Source organism: Vanacampus margaritifer, chromosome 1, assembly GCF_051991255.1.
Source record: "Vanacampus margaritifer isolate UIUO_Vmar chromosome 1, RoL_Vmar_1.0, whole genome shotgun sequence".
NCBI classification, from domain to species: domain Eukaryota; kingdom Metazoa; phylum Chordata; class Actinopteri; order Syngnathiformes; family Syngnathidae; genus Vanacampus; species Vanacampus margaritifer.
The window spans coordinates 51,535,372-51,558,070 of record NC_135432.1 but is presented as its reverse complement, the minus strand read 5'-3'; the positions used below and the strand labels follow the sequence as shown (position 1 = coordinate 51,558,070).

Here is a 22,699-nt window from a genome sequence, read left to right as displayed (position 1 = left end):
CAAAACTATTTGATATAAAGCATTTTTAAAGTAGTGAAAATAATTTGCCTGGTGATGAGTTACTATTATTATGAAGTGATTCAATTACTAACTCAATTACTTTTTAAAGCAAGTAATAAGTAATTATAAACACAAGATCCTAAACACTGATTGCCAGTAATAATACACTGTGTATGCATAAGTGTACGTGTAACATAATAACCTGGATATGCTAGATTTAATTACTGTAGTTAGTCTAGTGGTTACAAGTGGAAAAACTGTGACAAAACAGTATTTGGTTGGCTTTCAGACACACATAATATGCATTTAATCACAATTTTATGGGACTTGAGTAAATGTCTGTCAATGAAAGATAAGATGAGACATAAGTGGTCAAGCATATTCCTATGTTTGAATGGAAGAGAAAGCATTTGATATTATAAAAAAAGGAAAAAACACCAAAGCAGAAAAAAAACCAGGCGGCAGAGAGGAGATGAGCGAACACTGAACAAGGGGAGGGAGAAGCGCATGAGGAGGGGCAGAGGTCTGTTAACCTGGTGCGACGGGGCGTGTGCTTGTAAATAAACATCAGGTCAAGATTATTCTAAGCACGAAAGCCCAGACCGATGGGCCCTGGGGTCAGAGTGGGCCCATACCTGGCACTCTCTCTCGCTCTCTCTCCCTCACACTCACTCACTCACTCACTCACAAACACACGCGTGCGCAAACGAGCGTCACTCATTAGTGCGACAAAAACGTGATCACAGACACATTCATTCACAATATAAAACCCACAAGCATGTATTAAATCAAACACATACTGTAGACTAGCGCACTCGCACATAAATTGACCTGACAGATGTATACATACACTAACTCAACCAAGACGAGACAGTAGTGGTGCAACGGGCCATCTTTGATTTGTGACCCGTACGGTTCATTCGCAATGGTTCAGTGCATAATGGTCTGCAGATTGATTGGTAAAAAATACAAAATAAAAGTGTGTTCACATGAAGCAGCGTGCTCAATCCACACACACTAGTTAAGCAAAGTGGTAGTCATGGCTAGCGGCATAGCAGAGAAACTTGAAAGCCTTCCTATATCTTGTAAGTCGCATGTAAGTGAGCATTTTGGCAACCCGGTAAAATACACTGATGACAAAAGTAGGTGGGTAGACAAAACATTATGGTAGGTGAGCTTTGTGACACGAAAAAGTCATGAAAGTGGAAATATATCAGGCATGGCCAACCATTTGAAGCAAAAATGCCCTGTTGTGGTATTTAAGCAGATCTTTGCTGCAGAATCCGACTGAGCTAAAGCTAAAGCTAAAGCTTGCAAAATGTGCTTGAGTCGAGTTATAAAATCCGGTCACGCACCCACTTCAGCAAGATAATTATGCCAAGTCTTAATGAGCAGCAAAAGGCAAACAATTTAGACAAATTATCACAAGTATCAAGGTAATGTTTTACTTTAATAAATTTATTTATTTATTTATTTATATACACTCCGGGATTTGTTTTCACCTCTTGAACATTCTGCACTGTGATGACTGTGCTTTTGCAGTTATCTTTACAGGATGGCCTCGCCTAAGAAGATTTGCAACAGCGCTGAACTTTCTCCATTTATAAAGAATCTGTCTTAGCATGGACTGACAGACATCTGGGTATTTAGAGGCTGACCTGCCAGTCCCACTTTTTGCTGATTCAAATGTTTTTTCATAACAACCAGCATACACCAATCTTGTTTGAACAGCACATGAAGTGGTTCTCTGAAATAAAAATGTAAATTCTCAACAAGACGTTCTTCTACTGTTAAATTTTCTACTTCGCTAAAGCAGCAACGGCCAAAGAGGTACCAATAGAAGAAGATTGTCTTCTGAGTGAAGGCAAAACAAGCTCAAGGGAAACAAATTAAGGTCTTGCGGATACATTTGTGGATCTGAAAAACACGTGAAAATAACAAACACGTGAAAATCACTCATTTATTTGCGTGAATAATTTTGAGACAACTCTCTCCCCAAAGACAAATATCTCTGCCACTACTTAGCTGTCTTGGAGAAGTCATTAGAGAAGAGATTCAAATAGTTTTCACACACTCCACTGTAAACGTTTATGAACGTACAATTTTTATGTCAAATAAAATACAAATTAATCAAGATGTGTGTGTCTATTCTTGTGACTTACTAGATGAAAATAGAATCCGATGTTATGATCACTTTATGCAGATAATTCCAAACATACATCACACACTTTTCTTGCAACTCCACAAAGCAGAATAATAGCAGGACTTGTTTTCTTTTTCTTTGGTTTTGTCCCATTGGTGGTCAAAACAACACATCATCCTTTTCCACCTTTGCCTATCTAAAGCATCCTCCTAGCACCAACTGCTCTCATGTTTTCCTCACTACATCTATCAACTTTATCTTAGGTATTCGTCCAGCTCGTGCCCCGCAGATCCATACTCATCATCCTTCCACCAATACACTCACTATGTCTACTAAGACTGATCTCTACAATTTTGTCTTCAAAGCATCTAACGTTGGCTGTCCCTCTGATGAGCTCACTTCTAATCCTACCCAACCTGGTTACTCATGAAGAGAATCTCAACATCTTTATTTCCAAACTCCTCTAGCTCTGCTTCCTGTGGCTGCAAATGATGTACTTACTGTTCAATGCTTGGTGAAAGGTAGAGTTTGGGGAAGACTTGAGTAGCCTCAGCATCCTCAAAGCTTACAGAGAGAAGAGCCACATCTTCTCCAGGGTCCAATGCTGTGTCCTAGGTAAGAATAAAGAAAATATATAACTGTATTTATGTGTGGTAACTGAGACATTATTCATTTACTTTAACAATTTAAAAGAGTTCCCAAGATTTTTAGAAAAATGGTTCATTCAGTCAAAATACACAAAGCAGCGGCGAAGGCAGAAGAGAGCTGTTGCTGTATGTATTCGAATGTGGAGATGGAACGAGAAAGTGAATAAAAATAGATCAAATGAAACGCCAGACTGTAGTATGACCTCCTGTTTCCTGTAGTTCATTCCGTTTACCCCGTTTCGACCCCACCCAATTGGCGATGTGTAGCGACCGGGCTCTAGCCGCGGAGATTACTCGAACTCCGGCGGAACTCCGTAAATGGCGTCAGCTTAAAGTTGAGATATGCTTACAAGGCACAATTTAAACTGCAATCTATGAGTTACGCAGTTGTACATAGGAATAGAGCAGTCGTGAGATAATTCCACATCAATGAATCCATGGTACGGAAGGTGAGGAAGCAAGAAAACGTCGAGGCTTGCCATCATTCTGGGAGGATCCAACCGCTGGAGAGGCATTGGAGAGATCCACAAAAACAAACTGGGAGGCCGGGCCGGGCCGGCCGCGCCGCGTTGTGTGAATGGATTGTGAACGGCTGTTAAAGTGCACGCCAACGAATAACGTGAGTACCGTGAGTTAAATAGTTGAATTATCAAGTACTACTGAACTCACTATTTTACTCCAGTTGCCATTTTGAAACAAAAGGTAGAATGCTTGTTACCGTATTTTAACATACATGCTAACATTTGCTTTTAGCATGCATGTGCCAAGTATGGTACGGTGCGCTCGTTTTGGGGCTGCAGTTACCTACAGTTAGCCACCAGTAGCTCTGTGTGTGTGTGCGTGGTGAGGACGTGTGAATTGGATTTTTTTTCCCAATTTAAGGCAAACTGTCAGTGCAAGATATGTATTGTAAAATGACAATATTTTTTTTTGCCCTGTGTATGTTTCGTTATAACACCCCCCACTTGACCATTATTGGCTAGAGGTGATCACGCCACATTGCTTGGCCTATCTGTGCTGGAGGGATTTTGGTGTGTAGTAGTCGACTTGTGGCTGTTGTGATGGTGTGTCGCATGCTGACTTTATTATTGTAATCTCTTTTTACGAAGTCAAGCAAAAAAAGAAATTGGTCGGACAAATATCTGCAACATAAATTCTCATGTACTATCTAACAAAACTAAAGGAATACATCCTTCTATTCCTCACTGTACTATCCCTATGTCTTGACTTTGAACAAAAATAAAATAAAATCACATTTTATTTTATTTTTCAATAAAGAAGGGTTCAGTGAATGCACATAGGGGTTCAGTACCTCCCCAACAAGGCTAAGAACCACTGTCCTACAAACATAGACCACAATAATGTAAGTGGAAAAAGAATTGTTCAAGTCCTAAAATATCATTGTCTGTAGAAAGCAGAAGAGGAAAGACACCAGAAGAAACATCTGTTTAGTTTCATGCTACATTAGTTTCAACATCTGCAACATGAAGCTGAGCTGATGACTCGGAGCACCAATCAAGTCATGTGTGAGATGGATACAGAGGCCACCCGAAGCTGCGTGCTAAAACCTTCATGTGCCTCTCAGAGGTTCGAGTTTCTCATTGTGTGATATATTTCCTAGAGCATGGCCACTTCTCAGGCACTGTCATTAGTGCAATTTTACATCAAATATTATGGGCTCGCTCTCTTCCTCCCTTGACAAAGGCTCTGCAGTGATAATCAAATGTCTTACAGATGGTTTGAACTCATCCATTTGATATAATTGCTGCTGTTCGCTGTGGTGAGGGGAAGTCTAACCACCATACATTATGGACGAAGGCACAGTTCAACCAGTTTGTAGCAAAGGGGCTTCAAATGTGATCAGAGCCATGTGCTAATTAGACACATTTTGGTCTGCTGATTACAAAACCAAACTAATGTCTGACTTGAGGAAAAATCTGCCTGATTGGTGGATGAAGAAATTCATTTAGTGAACATGTGAAGAACAATTAGAAAGAAGAATCCCCCCAAAATATAATCAATCACAACTTAGTATAGCTTAAAAAAAAAAGCGCAACAGACAGCCTTCAGGGCCAGTAGCGAGAGTCCCCCCCCCCAAAGATGCATTTTTATTTATATTTTTCAACGCAGGCATTTTCATCATATTTGGGTTTGTTTGTCCATCTGTCTGTTTACCATTTCAAAATGACTGCTGTAAAACTAGCCATTAAAGTTTTAGTGGTCAAAGCAAGCAATAAAGTAGTGGCCAAAGACTTTTTCACTGCAGAATATTAGATGCCCTTTTGCTCACTATGAGAAAGTACGTCTTGTCGAGGCAGATACATTTGGGGCTAAAGCATGGGGAGTAGAAAAGAGGCAGTGAAAGATGGCAGGGTATGTGGCATCCAAAAGTGTCGCCTGATGGAATCAGCTCACATCAATATAGTCTGCATCAGTAAACAAGGGCTGCTCTGTGTCTCACAGCAGCGCCGGCGGCTTCTGCCGCTGACGATATGGGACAGATAGGAACAGGCATGAAGATGTGGGGCTGCAGTGGTTTGTGTGGTTTGGGAGAAGATTATTTTGCTCCAGTTTGTAGCTGTCAAGTCTTGTTCTTGTCTTTAAAGGTGATTTTTTTTCTACTGGGACATGGAACACAGATGGATGAGAACTAACAGGAAGGTGAAGAGGGCCAGAGGAATAACATGGGCTAGCTTGTACACAGGGACAAGCCCTGCTGAGACATGGGAGCTGCTGGGGAGAGCCTATTCATGGAATGATTCAGACTCATCTCGTTCCAACAGACAGCAAAGAGCTGCTACAAGTTATATCACATCAGTACAGCAAACAAGCAACACTTACCCCATTTAATTAATGTATTGTTTAGTGCACAATGTGCTGCCCATTCTGGTGTGTGCGCCTGGGCTCCCTCGGGCAATACCTTAAGTAATCGATGAAACAATTGATGGGATAATCGACTCCAAAAGGATTAGTTGATGACAGCCATAATCATAATGTCTTTTTCAGCATTTAAGATTTACAAACCCTGAGTAGAACATGGGCAGGTTGGCCAATATTTAAGCTCAAATGGCAAACTAATGCAAGATACAAGTACTGTATCTTATTTTAAAATATTAAATATGTTTTATTTTTAAAAAAAAAAGAAAAGAAAAAAAGAGTAATCTATGAAGGATAACTACAGCTGAGAAGCTTTTCAGTGCCATTTATTATGGAGCGAAGTGAATTCTTAGTATAACTTGTATAACTACCCTGTTGTGCTGATGGAATACCTTGAACGGATAATATACTGTATATACTTCTTTAAAGATGCATTGTGGAGTTTGACCCTTTTTTACTTGTGACTGCCAGCTCTGACCCAAAGCGTAACTGCAGCCTTTGTGTCAAGCTTGTGCATGGTGCGCATGTGATTACATGGACTGGGAAAAAAAATGCTCGTTTTTCACTTTTCTTGGATTCTGAGGTGGAGTTTGGACAAAAAGCCGACCTTTTCTTGTTTTTTTTTTTCAGTTTCCACACGTCATATGCTAGCTAACACAACACTAGATGTAGATGTCTGCGGGGACGAGCACCCTCCACCACTTTACCCCGAACATTCTATACTGAAGAGAAGATATACTGTAAGCTGATAGGCGCAGTAACAGTCAAAAAGTCAGGGCTCTTTGTACTCATCTGGGTATTAGTGGAGCGTGCATGATGAAGAAAAAAAATCTTTAACAATGCACCTTTAACTGTGTTCTCAAGAAACCATACAAAGTGAATAATGTAACAACAAGGATTCTGACAGTCATGTCAAATGAAGTGGTTGAGGCCATTAATTATCTGCCAAATGACAAAGTAAGTGGATTAGATCATATTTGTGCTGAACATTTTGAACATAAGGTTAGCTCCTCTCCTTGCTCTGTTTTACTAGCCTTGTATTTATTGTATGCTACCAGACTCAGTGTTGTCTGTTTTGTTATTTTGTGTTAACAAGGATACAGCTGGTGAAGTCGGTCTGGATGTGGCATTAGCCTTATTACGGTCCCAAAACTAAAATTCTGTTGCTCGGGTCAAAATACTTGAAAAGGACAATCCATTTTAAAGCAGCATGTTCACACGTGTATTTATGCCTTAAAGGTAATATTTAATTCACTTTTTTTTTTAGATGTTCAAAAGTATTTGGCAACATTAATCACAGGGAATTATTTAAATAAATATTCTCATTTCTCATATGCCTTATACAAGAAATTCTTATACAGTTTGCCATAAAATGTCCCGTTTACATTTTTTGGATGCTTCAAAAAAACAAACAACCTCATTGTTACCCTATTCCACTGCAAATCAATACAGTATAGTGTTTAGCTGCTCCACTTGCACAGATCAGCAGTGACATTTCAAGTGGATTTGCGGCTTAGTGTAAAAAGACAAATGAATGCCTTTGCTGATTTTGTGGATGGATATAGTTATTATTCTCAAAACACTCTGCCCCTGATCCTCAAGGTGGCACAAAGCATGTTCTCTCTGACCCTCAGGCTGGCTTGAGCAGCGGCTGTCATAAGAGGGTGATAAGTGTGACCCGAGTGAAGATAAGGGGTTCATAAAATAGATGGCTAAAGTGAGCAAAGATCACAGATTGTTGGGACATCATAGACATTTTAAATTGATCTACTTTAAGCTCTATTAAGCAAATAGACAAAAGAACAACGCTTATGTAAAATGCTAGCAGACAAAAATAAGCTTCGTCTCCACAGGCAGAACCTTAATGAAGACAACCTCTTCTTTGGAGAGTAATGAACACTGAGCACTCTGTCAGAGGATTGAGAGTAAAAAAAAACCCAAAAAAACAGGGCGTCCTGCAGGGGAGATGGTCGGACGTTAAAGAAGTATTTACTACCTGCCCTGAGAGAATGTGACTCAACTACTCAAGGGCTAGATTTAAGAAAGTGGTGGGTGAATAATGTGCAGTACTGTGTGGACATCAAGGTTAGTGGGTGCCTCCCGGTCAACCCCTTCACGGCCGCCACCCCACGTCTTCCATCCCCCGTTAGTCTTTCGGACACATGGCTGCGCACACACACACACAACCACAGAGCTCTCTTTCCCCTGTGTCCGTCCTTGTGTCTCCTGATGCCCTGGCCTCTGGCATCTCCTCTGTGTCTCAAGTGACAGGCTGGAGATGTGACAGCTGTCCTTATGCCAGACCAAGCCTGGCCAAAGTCAAAACACACAAAAACACATTCATCCACAGAGGCAACACAGGGGCACGACTGCAGGCCTACAAGGGAGGAGGTAAAGAGATCGTCCGCCTTCTTCGCCCAACTTTAAATGTCATGCCTGATGTAATGGGGTGGCTTGACTGACAGCACGGTTGTTGTGCAAGGACATCTCCAGCTCCTAGGCCAGCTGTGAGTGCACCAGCAAGTATATGAATAACATTCTTTGTAACGAGAAATTGACATTGTGAAAATCACAACATGAAATCATGAAAGGAAGGCATGAACTGTTTCTGGATATCAAACGTGACTCTTACGAAACTTATTAAGGTGAAGCTGGGCATACATACGGATTAGCAATTGCATGAGATTTGACCATAACTAATTCATACACACATCATTGCTGTCTTACTTTTTTGTTTTACATAATTTGTCATTTGCCTGTTATTAGGCAGATTTAGAACCTGAAACAAATGTATCATGCCACTGTCATTAAAACTGAAAATTGCATCTTAATTTAAATGTTTAGTCTCCACTAGTCTGGAATGTCTGTCTCTAAAAGAGGACATGCTGTATTGTTTACTGGTAACAATGGTTTCTCATCATTATGAAAACAAACGCATATTGAGTGCACATCTGCTGTCCATGTTCCTCTAAACATGCAAAAACAGAAAGCAAGGAAAAAATATATTACTAATAAATCCAGATGCATCCTAATTTTCATGTAAAAGCAGCATAATACACAGACCATCTATTTGTCCATTACTGCAATTATTTGTTTAGGATTAGGATTAGAGGTGAGCCTAAATCAGCAGACTTTGTGCAAGAGACGGGGGTAAACCCTGGACTGACTGCCAGTCCCAATCATTGGGCACACACAACCACTCAAGTGAACTGAAAACATCTTGGTGCTGAATATAGATGAATATGAGATAAGATTTTTAGGTGAACAAAATAATTGAAACAGACAGGCACGTTGGGTTCAATCTCCTCTTCAGCAGACAAAATGTGTGCTCAATAGATAGTTTAAGTATGAAAACTGACTTGGTCAGTCTAAATTACTACATTCATTTGCCTTTATAACCTCTGTTTTGGTAATGAGTTTTGGATCATTATCTTGCTACAGGTTGAATTATCTCCCAATCAGTTCGTCCACACATATTTTGGCAAGACAAAATGTTTCTGTGACTTTCATGCTCATTTTGCGGTTGCAGTCGTGTTACTTTACCAACGTTGATTAATCATCTCATTGGAGAAGCCAGTAAGACCAAGCCATGACAATAAATCCACTAGGTTTCATAGATCAGATTTTACTGTATGTTTGGAATCACAAGTAGATCTTTTTCATTGCTTCGGTAAACCTTCTGTTCTTGAACTTTCTCCCAGAATTTTGAGTATAAGTGGTTTTACATCATTTGTTGTAGTCTGAAATTTTGCTCACAGAGGCATCTGCAGGCCTCACTCCTGCCCATCATGGAGGGTGTTACAATGTCACTAACAGGTCTTTCTGGGCCTTCACTGGAACGAAGAATTGCTTAAAGAAATGCGCACAACTGCAACTAATACCATTCAAAAAAATCATGGATGATCTTTTTTTTTTGTTGACAAGCAGGTTTGCAAGTATACTCGCATTGCAGCTTGTGCATGCGTACTGATACCAGGCGTCTAAATTCCCCTGTGTTTAACAATGACACAATGTTACATGTTCAATAATACTTGTCTGACCTACCCAGTTGTCTGACACAGCCCTTTATGGTTTGACATAAACCTTGCTGCTAAAACGTCTCATTCCATGACATGAAATGTTGTGATTGAGAAATAAAGTTGAGCATATGATTGCTAATGATTAGGTGGGGCTGCCGCTTGTGGCGAGGGGAGGAGTAGGGCAGCGGTGCACTCCAGGGGCCATGACAATCCTGCACCCTCCACCTCAAATTACAAAACATGCCAGGGCAAGCACAAATCACCACAACCCAAATGGCACGCATATCCAAGAGGACCTAACGTCCTCATCTGAAATATTTACCTTTTCCTGTGCCTGTCTCCCTTTCTCCCAAACACTCCTTCCGAACAAACCCTCATCTCATACTTTGACTTTACACTGTGGTGTGACAAGTTTGGTAGATGATTAACCAGGCTGGCTCATAGCTGTAGAGAAGGCCAAGGATTAATGCTGTCATGAACACAATGGATTAAAGAACACACATGCTCCACCTCGAAGTCATGGTATGGGCCTCAACACACCTTAACACTCATGTCCCAAGTACTGTTTGACAAACTAAATAAGTACAGTACAGTCAGTTCTTTGTTTAGAGATGTGTAATTATAAGGGGTGTGGCACAGAAGCATTTTAAAAAAGTATTTAGTAGTACACTGTAGAACTCCACAGTTACCAGTCAGTGACAAAAACAGGGATGTTATTACGCATTCATTTCCTGCTATTTTCACTGAAGCAACACCATTTGCTCCCGGTTATTTTACCGGATTTTGACTGATTTTGCAAGGCCCACAGAATCTTGTGTTCTATTGCTATAAAAACATGGAACCTACCAAAAGAAATATTAGAGTTTCTTCTTTCACCAGGGAAAATATTTCTATTTGTTTCCGTTTTGCAGCAATTAGTGTTTGAATATAGCTAAGTTTCATCATTATTCACAAATCTGTTTAAAACAGTGGGGGAAAGAGCTTTTTGCAACATGGCCCTGGTTGATCTCTTATATTCTGCTGCCACCTGCTGGTTTTGTAATAACCACCATTGCTTCAAGCATTATCTTCAGGTCAGAGGCTGCATCAAAGCCTTCTGTATGCTGTAGCATAAAAAAAAACATAAAAAGTATAAATATGTCTTTGGGAACATGGTAATATTTAAAATAGAACACATTTATACTTTTTGGGGAGCAAATGAGTAAATAGCAAAGTGAAATTAAAAGAAAAACCTTCAAAGTGTAGAACATTTGAAAAGTTGTTTTAGCAAACATGCTTAGTGGCATTTGAACAAAAGTTTTTATTATTATTATTATTTTTTTTTAATATTTTCCCTTTTACTGCAAATGAATATTGCCTTGAAATATCGGTTATCTGCATCCTTGAATACTAATAATCGGTATCGGCATTGACCCTGAAAAAAACATAATAAAACATATCGGTCTATCATTAGCCTGTACAACTAGAAACAAACCACCAGTGACATATCTTGCTGGGAAAAAAAATCCAGATAATTAAATGATGTTTATAGCAATAAAGTCAACTGTGCGTTTGTTAAATATACAATTGCTGAAGATGGGAACCAGGCCAAAAGCAAACTTCTTTGGAACAAGTACATTATGACAAATGGATGTGTCATTGATATGCACGCAGATCATATTTCACTGAAACAAGTCATTAAGTGACTGTAGCCAAGTGCTACTAATGTGTCACTGATAGCATGTCGTGGCCTTTGTTGTTTGTGCATATGCAAAGGGTGTGATGTTAGGGCTTCTGGCCACAAAGGATGACTCAAGTATGATCACTTGCATGTGCAATATAACATGCATTTTGTGTTTCAGAGTCACTGATTGGCTGCTGTATGTTAATTCTCATTACAGTTGAATCTGACCAACAGTGCTTGCATTGTGTGTGTTTTTTTTTTAACCCAATTGCCAAAATGTTTTATAATCAATTGCACCTTGATTTCACATTGAACATACCTTTTTAAAAAAGACAATGGCTCTCACTGCAGACATTAAGCTGAAAATTTGAAATTTAAACTGAAGACAGTGGTGCAATAGTTTAGGTTGTAGTGGCATTTCTCAAGGCAAAATTGTAATTGCATTAATCGTGCTTCGCCGACAGTGTTTCGGGGTGTTTTTGTCCCACTGCACTGTTAATGAGATTATTTAGTTTTTTTGTGGACCAATGCAACCTATTAGGCCCTAATTTGGGGTTAATGGCACTATTGTCCTAAGATGTGAATTATAAGAACTCAATAGAATTATGAATACATATGATCAAGATGCAAATAAAGGCTGTCATAACCATAGGTCTGAGCAATCACAAAAATCTCATTTAAGAAGAAATACCTGATTGATACCGGAGATTAATACATACATTTATAAATATGTGCCTTGATGAAGCCTATCAGTTTTGTTTATTGTGTAGTTCTATGTTTGATATACAGTTTACAGAGCAGACCTTGTAGATAGTTCCAAAAGGAGAGGCGCGAGAGTTATTTAATTCCTCCAGGGTCACAATAAAACAAAACGAAAGAAAAAAAAAAAAAAACAATCTACCAAGTATATCCAAGTATTTGTTATTATTTGGAGCTTATTTAAGATTTTTCTAACCAAAGCCAAATTAAAGTAACAGAAGCATGCATTAAATTTGCATCACTTAGAATGATACTATGACCTCCACTGCTTGTATTACCACACAAACACAGAACACGAGACACAATACTCCAAATTCTATCTAAATGTTTATCTCAAGGTGGCTTTAATTAAATGAATGCTGATTTAAAATATGGTATTTTATGTGTTTTATTTGAAAGTATATTATTGGTTGGGTATGGTAAGACTACAGAAAGCAGAAGGGCAGATATTTCAGAGCTAAAGGAAAGCCAAATGACCCCAAAGTTGAAAAGAAGAAAACAACACAGCAATGGGAAGATGAACATTTGAAGGTGTTATAGAAACACAACATGCGATGTACAACTTGATATACAGCGAGGGCGGAAAGTAGGCCAGATGGAAGTAATTCCATGGAGGCGTGGGGAAGTGCGTTTGTGTGTGCGTGTGTTTGTGTGCGGGGGGGATAGAATGGTGTTGGGGACGGAGGAAGAAGAGCAGGAAAGGGGGGTGGTGGAGTGGATGCTCTCCTGAGAATACTCGACTGCTCTGCAGGGGTTTCGAGCTCAACCAGGTAGGTGGGAATGTTCATGTGGAGAAATAGCGTGGGTGGCTTAAGGGGGTGGGGGTGACAGTGGATCGAAATCCCCAAGGGAGACAAGAGTAAAGCGTGACCTTTGATATGAGTGAGTCATGTTGGGGTCACTGGAGTATTTGGGGGAGAATTTGAGCTCCATGCTCCCTTCCGCAAATCCAACGGCTGTGACTTTTTTTTTTTTTTTTTTTAATATTTTTTATAATGAATTTGAAATCCTTGAATTAGTCCCTTCAAATAATATTTCAGCAATCACTCTTTTTAAAGGCTTGTAGCATTTTACTGCTTTAATGACACAAATGATGCTGTGAAAAAGTATTTGCCAAAAAATTTACTTTGTTGCATAGTTTCCCTACTCCAGCATTGAAGATAGTCAAATAAATGTAAATACCACACCAATGATAACCCAAATAAACAAAATGTCATTTTTTAATGGCGATTTATTTATGAATGGCAAAAAAAAAAAAAAAAACATTTAAAACTACCTGGCCCTGTGTGTAAAAAGTACTTGCCTCCTAAAGCTGGTTGCGTCATCCTGGACTGCAACAACTGAAATCAAACTTTCTCTGTGAGACTTTCAAAATATATTTTGAGCTATTTTGTCACACTTTTCCTTGCAGCATTTTTTTTTAAAATAAAGCAACACTGTAGGGTTGTCAAGTATGAACAGCCTTTTTATCTACCACCATGTCTTCTGGCATTGAAACAACTTGGACAAGTCTGCTCCCTTGCCCATTACTTCGATCTCATCCAACGTGGAGCCGTGTGATTTTGCATCAGACACCGAGCAGGTGAGAAGAACAAAGCAGTCAAACAAAGGAAAGAGTTTCTTGAGGTATGTATGTGAGTGACATATATATAGTGATGATGTAAATCTCCAGTTACGAATGTCCACGGCTGTTTTGGAGAAATTCACAAATTTCCACTTTAGCCAGAGTTTTTAGAACCTACATTTTGAATCAAAACAATCAAAACGTGTGGGTGGCAGAGCAAACTTATAATATTTGGCGATATGACCAAAAAATTTAATTGATATTTTTCCCCCCCAGTCATTTTGGATTATTTGGATTTTAATCGAAGTAATAAACACAACAAACATTTCAGTTTCATTTATTAAATAAATAAATCCTGCACAAAAATGTTCAGACAACAATAATGTGTACTGATTCTAAATCAGTTTTAATATAAATTTAACATTCTTAGTTTGTGCATGAAGTGCTTAAATGCCACAATTAAGTTTGTTACTAGCATTCTGCCACTTGTGCAAAATTACAACTCTCAATAACATTTAGAATTTTGATAATACAATTTACAAAATAAAACAGTTTGAATAGTCCAGAAGTGTATTTATTTATGTGCACCTCAATTTCACAATTTAGCTAATTTTCTGATCGTTGATTTTTAAAATGACGAATTAATCGAATTAATTTGATTTATTGCCCAACCCTAAGCAAACTGCAGAAAAATATCTCGCATTTACTGCTGTCACTATTGATTAGTCTATCGATTATTCGAATAATCAAATACATTTTTATTTCATATTTAAATGTTTTACGAAAGCATTTTGTTTATTAATCTGTGATTGTTGTTTATTTCGTATTTCATATTAGTATGGTGATTTAAAAAAAAAAAGGGAGATTGATGTACTCGTCAACCTTTTTTAAATTGATTATGTTGTCCGGTCATTGCTTATTTTGATTGAACACAGAAAATAATCATTATTCTTCCATGATAATTGATTACTTGTCGATTAATCAATTAATTTTGACAGCTCTACTCTTGTTTGCAAAATATGTGTAGACTAGGCCTTAGTAGTGATGGAATTGCTGGGTTTGCCTGGCATGTTTTGTACTTGCAGTAGTTCAGCAGATGTTGTTTTTTTTCCAGGGAGGTCTTGGCAATAAGTCACGCGCGTTAATGACTATAGATAGGTAATTATATGATTTATTTTACATGCCCAAAGGCACAGGTGTCCTTTGAATTCAGAAAGGTCATACACAACTATCACAAGATGAAAGCATGCTACTATTATGAGAAGCAGCTTCAGCTAGACTCCTAATAAACTTGCCCATTCTGTGACATTTTCTCAGCAGGCTAGAAGTGTGGACTACCAGATGCTAGACCACCTGGCAGTGGCCTCTGGAAGGATTCTAAACATGTTGGTCATATGAAATACACCAATGGATGGTTATGTTTTAAAGCTCTGACAAGAAGGCTGAAATATCAACAAGAAAGGAAGTCAAAATGAAGCACAAACTTCCACCAAGACCAATAACCCATTCTTCAAAAATTATTTAAACTGCTACTGACTTTTGTCCATAGATGTATCTGTAATATTTCACATGTAGTAAATCTGCCGGTGTTACTCCTGAATCTTCCCTTTTTGAACTCCAAAATGTAATGAGATTTTTCTTGGGTCATACTGTCTACCAGTTTTGCATAATCCTACAGACAGACAATCAAAGTGAAAATTCATGGGAGAAGGAGATCACAGATCCTACTTGCCAGAGGTAACAATTACAAACTTAAAGTACAAGACAAAACTTCTGTCAAGGCAAGCACACTTCAAAACTCAGGATTGAAACCGCATTACCAACTTTTTAAGAGCAATATGGACAAAATAGGAAAATCAAAGCAATTAATCTAATCAAATTAATTAATTAATTAATTAAGTATTAGCATTAGTAGTATTTTTTTCATCCACCCAACCAGCCACCCACCCATCCATCCATCCATCCATCCATTCATAAAGCCAGCCAGCCAGGCCCTGGGAAAATATACCAGCATTCAGTAACAGATACAGTATAAAGGAATGATAATCACATCTTTAGAGTAAGAATTCCTAATTTACACCTACTTCCCATTTTTGTTTCAGAGATGTGTGACATTTGGAATTCATCTTCAAGCGTATAGCAAGCTATAATACATCTACCATTAAAAAGCCACATAATTGTTTATCTGAGTGGAAGCACTGGCTGGCCTTTTCAGATTTCAATCGTACACTGCATTAGTGAAGCCCAAACTGGCAATTACTTGACGATGTCTTTTGGGCAACTTGCTTTCCTACTAAATGCCATGTCACAATGCTAAACAGACACGCCATCCCTTTGCAACAGGACTTTCAAAAGCACAATGAAATCAAAATGAATGCAGCTTGATATATTTAATTTTCCTTAATTTAATCACAACAAGCTTTGTATTCTGTATTTTTTTAGCTTTGTATTTTCAGAGTTAGTATTAACTGTAAATTGTAAATGATTTCTGAAAAATATCCAATATTTCTTTTGCATTTGCAAGTTAGAAGACTGCAGCCACAATCAAAATCTCTATCGCTAAAATTACATTTTCACATTTTTTTTTTAAAATAAATAAATTAAATTAAATCACCCAAGATTTCACAGTTTTAGATATTTTTCTCTTCAGAGAAAAAAAGATTTAGATGCAATGAATCTAAACATTTTTTTACACAAAATTATAATTTTTCTTATAATTCCCCAAAATTTTCTTAAAAAAAAAATCCAGTTTTTGTGATATTTCAAAGATTATCGTTCATTAAATGCTCTTTTTCAAAGTAAACTTGGACAATAATTTCCCCTGACTAGAAACATTTCCATCATTATGAAAAACATTTTTAAAAAAAACAGTTTTTCCAACAACACTAAACATGCACTTAACCTTCACTTGAGGGACAAAATCATCTTTGTCTGGTGAACAACTGCAGTGAACAGACTCGAGGGCTGTAGAAAACATTTCACTGCAACTTCAGCAGGGAAAACAACTTTTTTGTGTAGCTTCGAATGCAGAGCTGAGGCAACAAGCCACATAGGGACATTTGGGATGAACCTACAATTATTTTATAGCTCTTAAGATTCCTGAGCTTCTGAGTCACTGTTTACCATGCAAGTGCACGGCAAGGCCACAAATTACAACCACTTGCTTTGGGACAATCTCCTGAGAGTCACGCAAAAGGAGCACACTTTTTCTTGGAGCAAGCTAGGTGGTGTAAATATAAAGAGAAAATGTTGTCCACTGTCTGTGCTACTCGGCACCAATAGCATGTATTTTGTCAGAAAGTGTGTTATGTCAAAAAAGAAAGACAGTAAATAGTTAAGACAACAAAGCAGGCTGCCATGACTGACGTGATATTTTAATCACAGCCCCAACAGATCCTTAATGATGGGTCTAAGAGTCATACACTATGAGACACAATTTTTGTGTGTCACATTCACATGCGACAAAGTGGCATGTCCATGAAAATGTGTACGTCAATATATGTGCGTGTATTTAAGTATGTTTGTTCGTGCATTGAAGTGTTGTTTTTGAGACCCTGTAGAGAATTGTGAAAGACTTGTGATGAAATAGTTTTTTCTTCAACTTCTCCAAAAGCTCAACTGTCAAACAAAGAGGGACAAAAGCTGGACTGAAAACCACAACAACGAAAGCTCCATGAGTAGTTGAGAAAGATGTGACAATTATGTGGCAACCGGAAAGGAAAGGTAACCGCAGCTCTGACAGATTGGGATTGTAGTTGATGTTTTATAAAGCCATCTTCTTAAAACTTGAACATTGTAACAATCTACATCCCAAAATGCATTATATGTTTAACTAAGTAACTGATCAATTCATTTAATTCATTCCAATTTCAGCTCAGGCCTTCCTGTGTGGAGTTTCAATGTTTTCCTCTGGCTTCATGTGGGTTTTCTCTGGGTACTTTGGTTCCTCTCACATTCCAAGAACACGTCTGGTTTGTTTACTGAAGTCTCTAAATTGCCCATAGGTGTAAATGTTTGTATGGCTTTCATTGGCTTGTGATTGACTGGTAACCAGACCACTGAGTCCAATGTGTACCCCCGGCTCTCCCCCAGCTGTTAGTTGGGACAAGCTCACCAACGGCCTTGAACTACAGAAGCGCTTGAGAATGGAGCATTGTGCGTATTGTAGGCAGAGGCTACAGAGTGGTGTTAGATTTGTGCCATAACTACAAGCAAATAAAGGGACATTATGAGCACAAAAGCATGTTTTTTTTTTTTTTATAGCGCACAAGATACATTCTTAAGACTCTAGTCCACCGACTGCTCGCCTGCTGAGCCTAAGAAGAAGCTGTCGAACCAAGAAGTGCGCACACACTTTACTACAGAGTGTGGCTTAACTATTAAAAAAAAATGAACAGTCGAATCAGTATAACTCTTGCAATAAGATTATATTGTGCATACTATTCTGATAAAATACCTCCAAGTGATTACGTGGTGAAGAAGAGTAGGAGTTCACTGCTTTTGACGTGCGAGTCTAGTGTTAGCATTGCACTCAAGTCACAATCAGACATTAATGGAAAAAATGGCAATAATGAGTTTGCTAAAAAGTAGGGATGTTCAATACTAGTACGAGTAACCAACTCTTGGGGAGTCACCAATACCAAATACCGTAATACTAGTACTTTTCACACATTAAAAAAATGGGAAAAAAGTGACAAATAATAATAATAATAATAATAATAATAATAATAAAAGACATCCATCCATTTTCTTAACCGCTTGTCATCACAAGGGTCGCGGGGGGCGCTGGAGCCTATCCCAAAGACATACATATGCAAAATATAATTTTTCCTTAAAATTGCATGAAATTAATGGCAAGTTTCTATTCTTCTTATTTTCTATTTCCTGATTGTAAAACAGCCACTAGAGGGCGGCTGATCCTGGTATCGGCCGCTGTCGCAAGTACAGATACCTTGAAATAAAGCTGGGTATCAGCCAGACACCAATACCTGGCATTGGTACTCGCCCATCCCTACTAAAAAAGATAAAGAACTCCAATCCTATACTTACATTATATGAGCATTGAATGAAGGTTAATGCAACTGTAAACAGGAATTGCACAGAACAAAAAGCTGTGTTTAGAGAAGGACCTAAACTAAGGTTAATCAATTCCATTCTCTGTATGAGTGCACCCTTGAGGAGTTAAGCAAAAGAAAGCTCGAAATATATATATATATATATATATATATATATATATATATATATATATATATATATATATATATATATGGTTACAAAGCTTAAATAACAAAACAAAACAAAAACCTCGACTAAAAATAAAAAAAAATTAAAAAGAAAACAACTAAAATGTAAGTAACTCCAGCATAAAATGTAAAAGCCGAATACAGCATTTCACTTGAAAATAAAAGCATACCACAAACACCCCAATATACAAGGAAAGGTTCACTCAAGCGTGGCTGGAAAGATTTTGTATGGAATAATTTGAGACCTCTAGAATAGAGACACACCTTCTCATCCAATACTATATCCGACAGACACTACAAACTCAGCGTCATCCCTGAAGAGTGGAAGCTGTGTTTATTGTGGCTGGGAAAATGAAAAAGAAAATCTAGTTACAGCTAAGTTTCCCTACTGTAGGTGTACAGTACTACCACTTGCATCCATATGGTGCGCATATACTGTTGGCAAACTTCAAAATGAATGACATTAAAATCTTAAATTCAACCATTGAGAAATCCTAAAGCTTAACACTGCACTGCCAGTAACACTGCAACACGCCTTGTCCCCTCTACTCCCTTGACAAGCCTATAAATACCCTCAATCTGTCATTAGTTTCTTCTATGTGACCACTGGGGAAAATGGATGCACACTAACTCCTTCTGGTGGGGTAACAATGGCATTGGTGAATGGAGAATGATCAAGTACAATTTAGGAAGACCATTTGGTTTCCTTTTCACCCTATTTGCAAGATATTACTGAGGCTGATTTTAAACAGCAGGAGAATGCAAAATCAAAATTAGCCATAAAAATAATTTGATGAAAATGCTTTGGTGAACCATGCAATTTGACCAGAGTAAAATTAGGGGGGTGGAGGAGGGGAGGTCAGTTTTACACTGGGGGTGAGACACCATTTGATGAGTGAAAGATGTAAAAGCATAATTATCAGTTGTTTAAAAAAAAAAAAAATCACATTTACAGAGTCTATTACACTCCAATGCAGTATTTCTGTGGAAACATTTAGAGTTCAGTTAAGTGTTTTGTAAAATTTTGAAACAATGTTTGTAGAGGAGACAGCACAGTGTCCGAGTGGTAAGCACATGTGCCCCAAGGCAAGGAGCTTTGGGTTGGGTTCAGGGATTTAATCCAATAGTTGAGGCAGCACAGCATCATCGTGGTTAGCACTATGACATCACAGCAAAAATTTTGTGGGTTTTAATTCCAACTGTCAAAGTCTTTCACGGTGAGTTTTTCATGTTCTCTCTGCTTGTGTGTTCCATGTCCTCTGGCTCACCCACAAAAACAAAGTACCATCACTAAAAAAAGAAGAAGCTTAATTTCTGCTAAATGTAGTCTAGGGGGCAATTATTTATTCAATTGCAGAAAGGAGGGCTTCTTTTATTGTAAAAAATAAACAATATCACCATTATACTACAATTCATATAAAAGGTAAACGTGTGTTTATGTGCATTATGAACAAATGCGATGAAACGTCCCAATCTAACAAGAACAAAATTCATCTAAACTTTCTAACATAAATATGGATGCACACAACAAAGCAGAGTCTACTGAAGTGCTTATTGCCATGAAAGAACCTCGGTGGACACAACTAGAAGAGCATCATTAGTAGCTACTGTGCAAGGGACTCATTTACAACATCCCGTAAGACTTCACACTTAAATTAATTCGACACTGTTCGCATTCTTTGAAACTGCTGTCTAAATTAGCAGTGGCGTCCAAATGGGCTCAGCACTTAACCCTTTAGCGTCCATGTGCCAACAATAGCTTCAATCAACTGAGGTAATAGCATTTATGAGCCATTTATTTTTCTGAAGGGCTTCTATTTGAGAAAGACCTTTACTGTCCAAGTGAATCACTTAGATTGTTTGCTTGGATGAATTTAATAAATTCCTAAATTGACACATGTCCTACATCTCAATAAGTTTTGAGAATCCCAATTGAAAATGCTGATGGCTGCCTGCCTGTGTCAGTTCTGTGGCATACTGTATGCTGTAGTTCAAATTATCATAGAGAAAAGACACACACATGCACAATACACACACGGACCACACAACAACAAAAAAAAAACACAAATCCCACAAAATACAGCCACCAATAGCTCTGTTGCTGGTGGCAAGGGTCAGTGCTTGTGGGACAAACAAAGCTCAAGTGAAGTGAGAGCAGAGGGTACCAACATGAACGTGCTGTCACGCCACACTGATCCGTCTGGACATTCAGTAGCGTCTTGCACATACATATATTGTACAAGAGCAGGAGATAAAGCAGCACACACTTATATTTTCAAACAAATAACATTTATGGTGGGTAGTAGGTGTAACGCTAATATAGATGTGGTCCTTTTGTTTGTCCCACATGATCTTCATAGGGAAAATGTGATTATAACAACCACCATGGAGGTTCCATCAATGTGGGTTTTTGGTGTAATTTTTGATTCACTTTGTTTACTGATGGGTAAACATTTCCCATTATATTTTGGTCAGAAACCAAACATTGGTCACATCATGAAAAACTACCAAATCAGATTTTTTTTTGCAGTACAGTCAAACCTCAACTGTTCTTGTTAGATTTTCAGCACAGTCCCTTTCACTTAATTCATCCATTCCGCTTACATGTCAATCGAGAATACAAACATGCCACATAAAATTTCACTATTTAGGTAATAAAGGCTTTATATTAACTGCCCAACTCTGGAATTGCAGTAGGTCATGTCTGGGAGGAATCACTAAAAAAAATTCTGTCAAGGAAAAGCTTGTGAAAAACTAATTACACGTCTTTTTCCCCAAGATGCACATTTGATTGAAACTACATTAATTAAAAAATATCTTAATGATAATCGCTGGAAGTCAGAATTTGATAATGAGTTGAGTGAATGTCCTAAATAACCAATTGACAGTTCTTTGCCATTCATACACAGTACAGGCCAAAATTTGGGGCACACCTCATTCAATGTGTTTGCTTTATTCTCAGAACTATTTACATTGTAGATTCTCACTGATGGCATCAAATCTAAGAACGAACATATGTGGAGTTATGTACTTAAAAAAATGGAGATAACCGAAAACATGTTTTGTATTTTAGTTTCTTCAAAATAGCCACCCTTTGCTCTGATTACTGCACACACTTGGCGTTCTCAACTCTGAGAACTCCTTCAATACTGTTGGAAATCTTTTTCAGGTAACGACTCTTGAAGCTCATCGATGGAATACCAATAGTGTGCAAAATAATCATCAGAGCAAAGAGTGACTATTTTGAAGAAACTAGAATATAAAACGTGTTTTCTATTATTTCACCTTTTTTTTTTTAAAGTACATAACTCCATGTGTTCATAGTTTTGATGCCTTCAGTGAGAATCTACAATGTAAATATTCATGAAAATAAAGAAAATTCATTGCATGAGAAGGTGTGTCTAAACCTTTGTCCTGTACTGTACGTACAATCTTGAATCTTTATATGTGCCTGTAATTCACATATAGCACTCATCGGCAATAATTTATTGCACGATATTATAAATTCCATATATTAATGAATTAATAATCACCTGTAAATTCTTTAAATGTCATCTTTTTCCTTCGCTACATTCACAAATGCCAGAGATGGCCGAGTTTCCAACTGTAGCAGTCAATCACTCATCCTATGGATGTGATCAGGTGGTCCTTCTCCAATTTCCTTATTTTTTCTCTGGTCTCATATCCTTTCTTTACATCCAACTTAATATTAAACTACTTTTTCTTCATCTGAGCCTCAGGTGACTGACACTGACAGCCTCTGGAATAAAGGCCCAGATATCGT

General features: G+C 38.0%; 1 protein-coding gene across 1 annotated transcript in view; it reads right to left on the bottom strand.

Annotated features, from left to right (window-relative positions):
* babam2 (BRISC and BRCA1 A complex member 2) overlaps positions 1–22,699 on the bottom strand; it is a 93,525-nt gene that overhangs the window by 32,565 nt on the left and 38,261 nt on the right. The window contains exon 7 of the mRNA XM_077580556.1: positions 2,645–2,754. Coding sequence (XP_077436682.1) covers positions 2,645–2,754 — 110 coding nt within the window. The remainder of the gene's footprint in view (positions 1–2,644; positions 2,755–22,699) is intronic.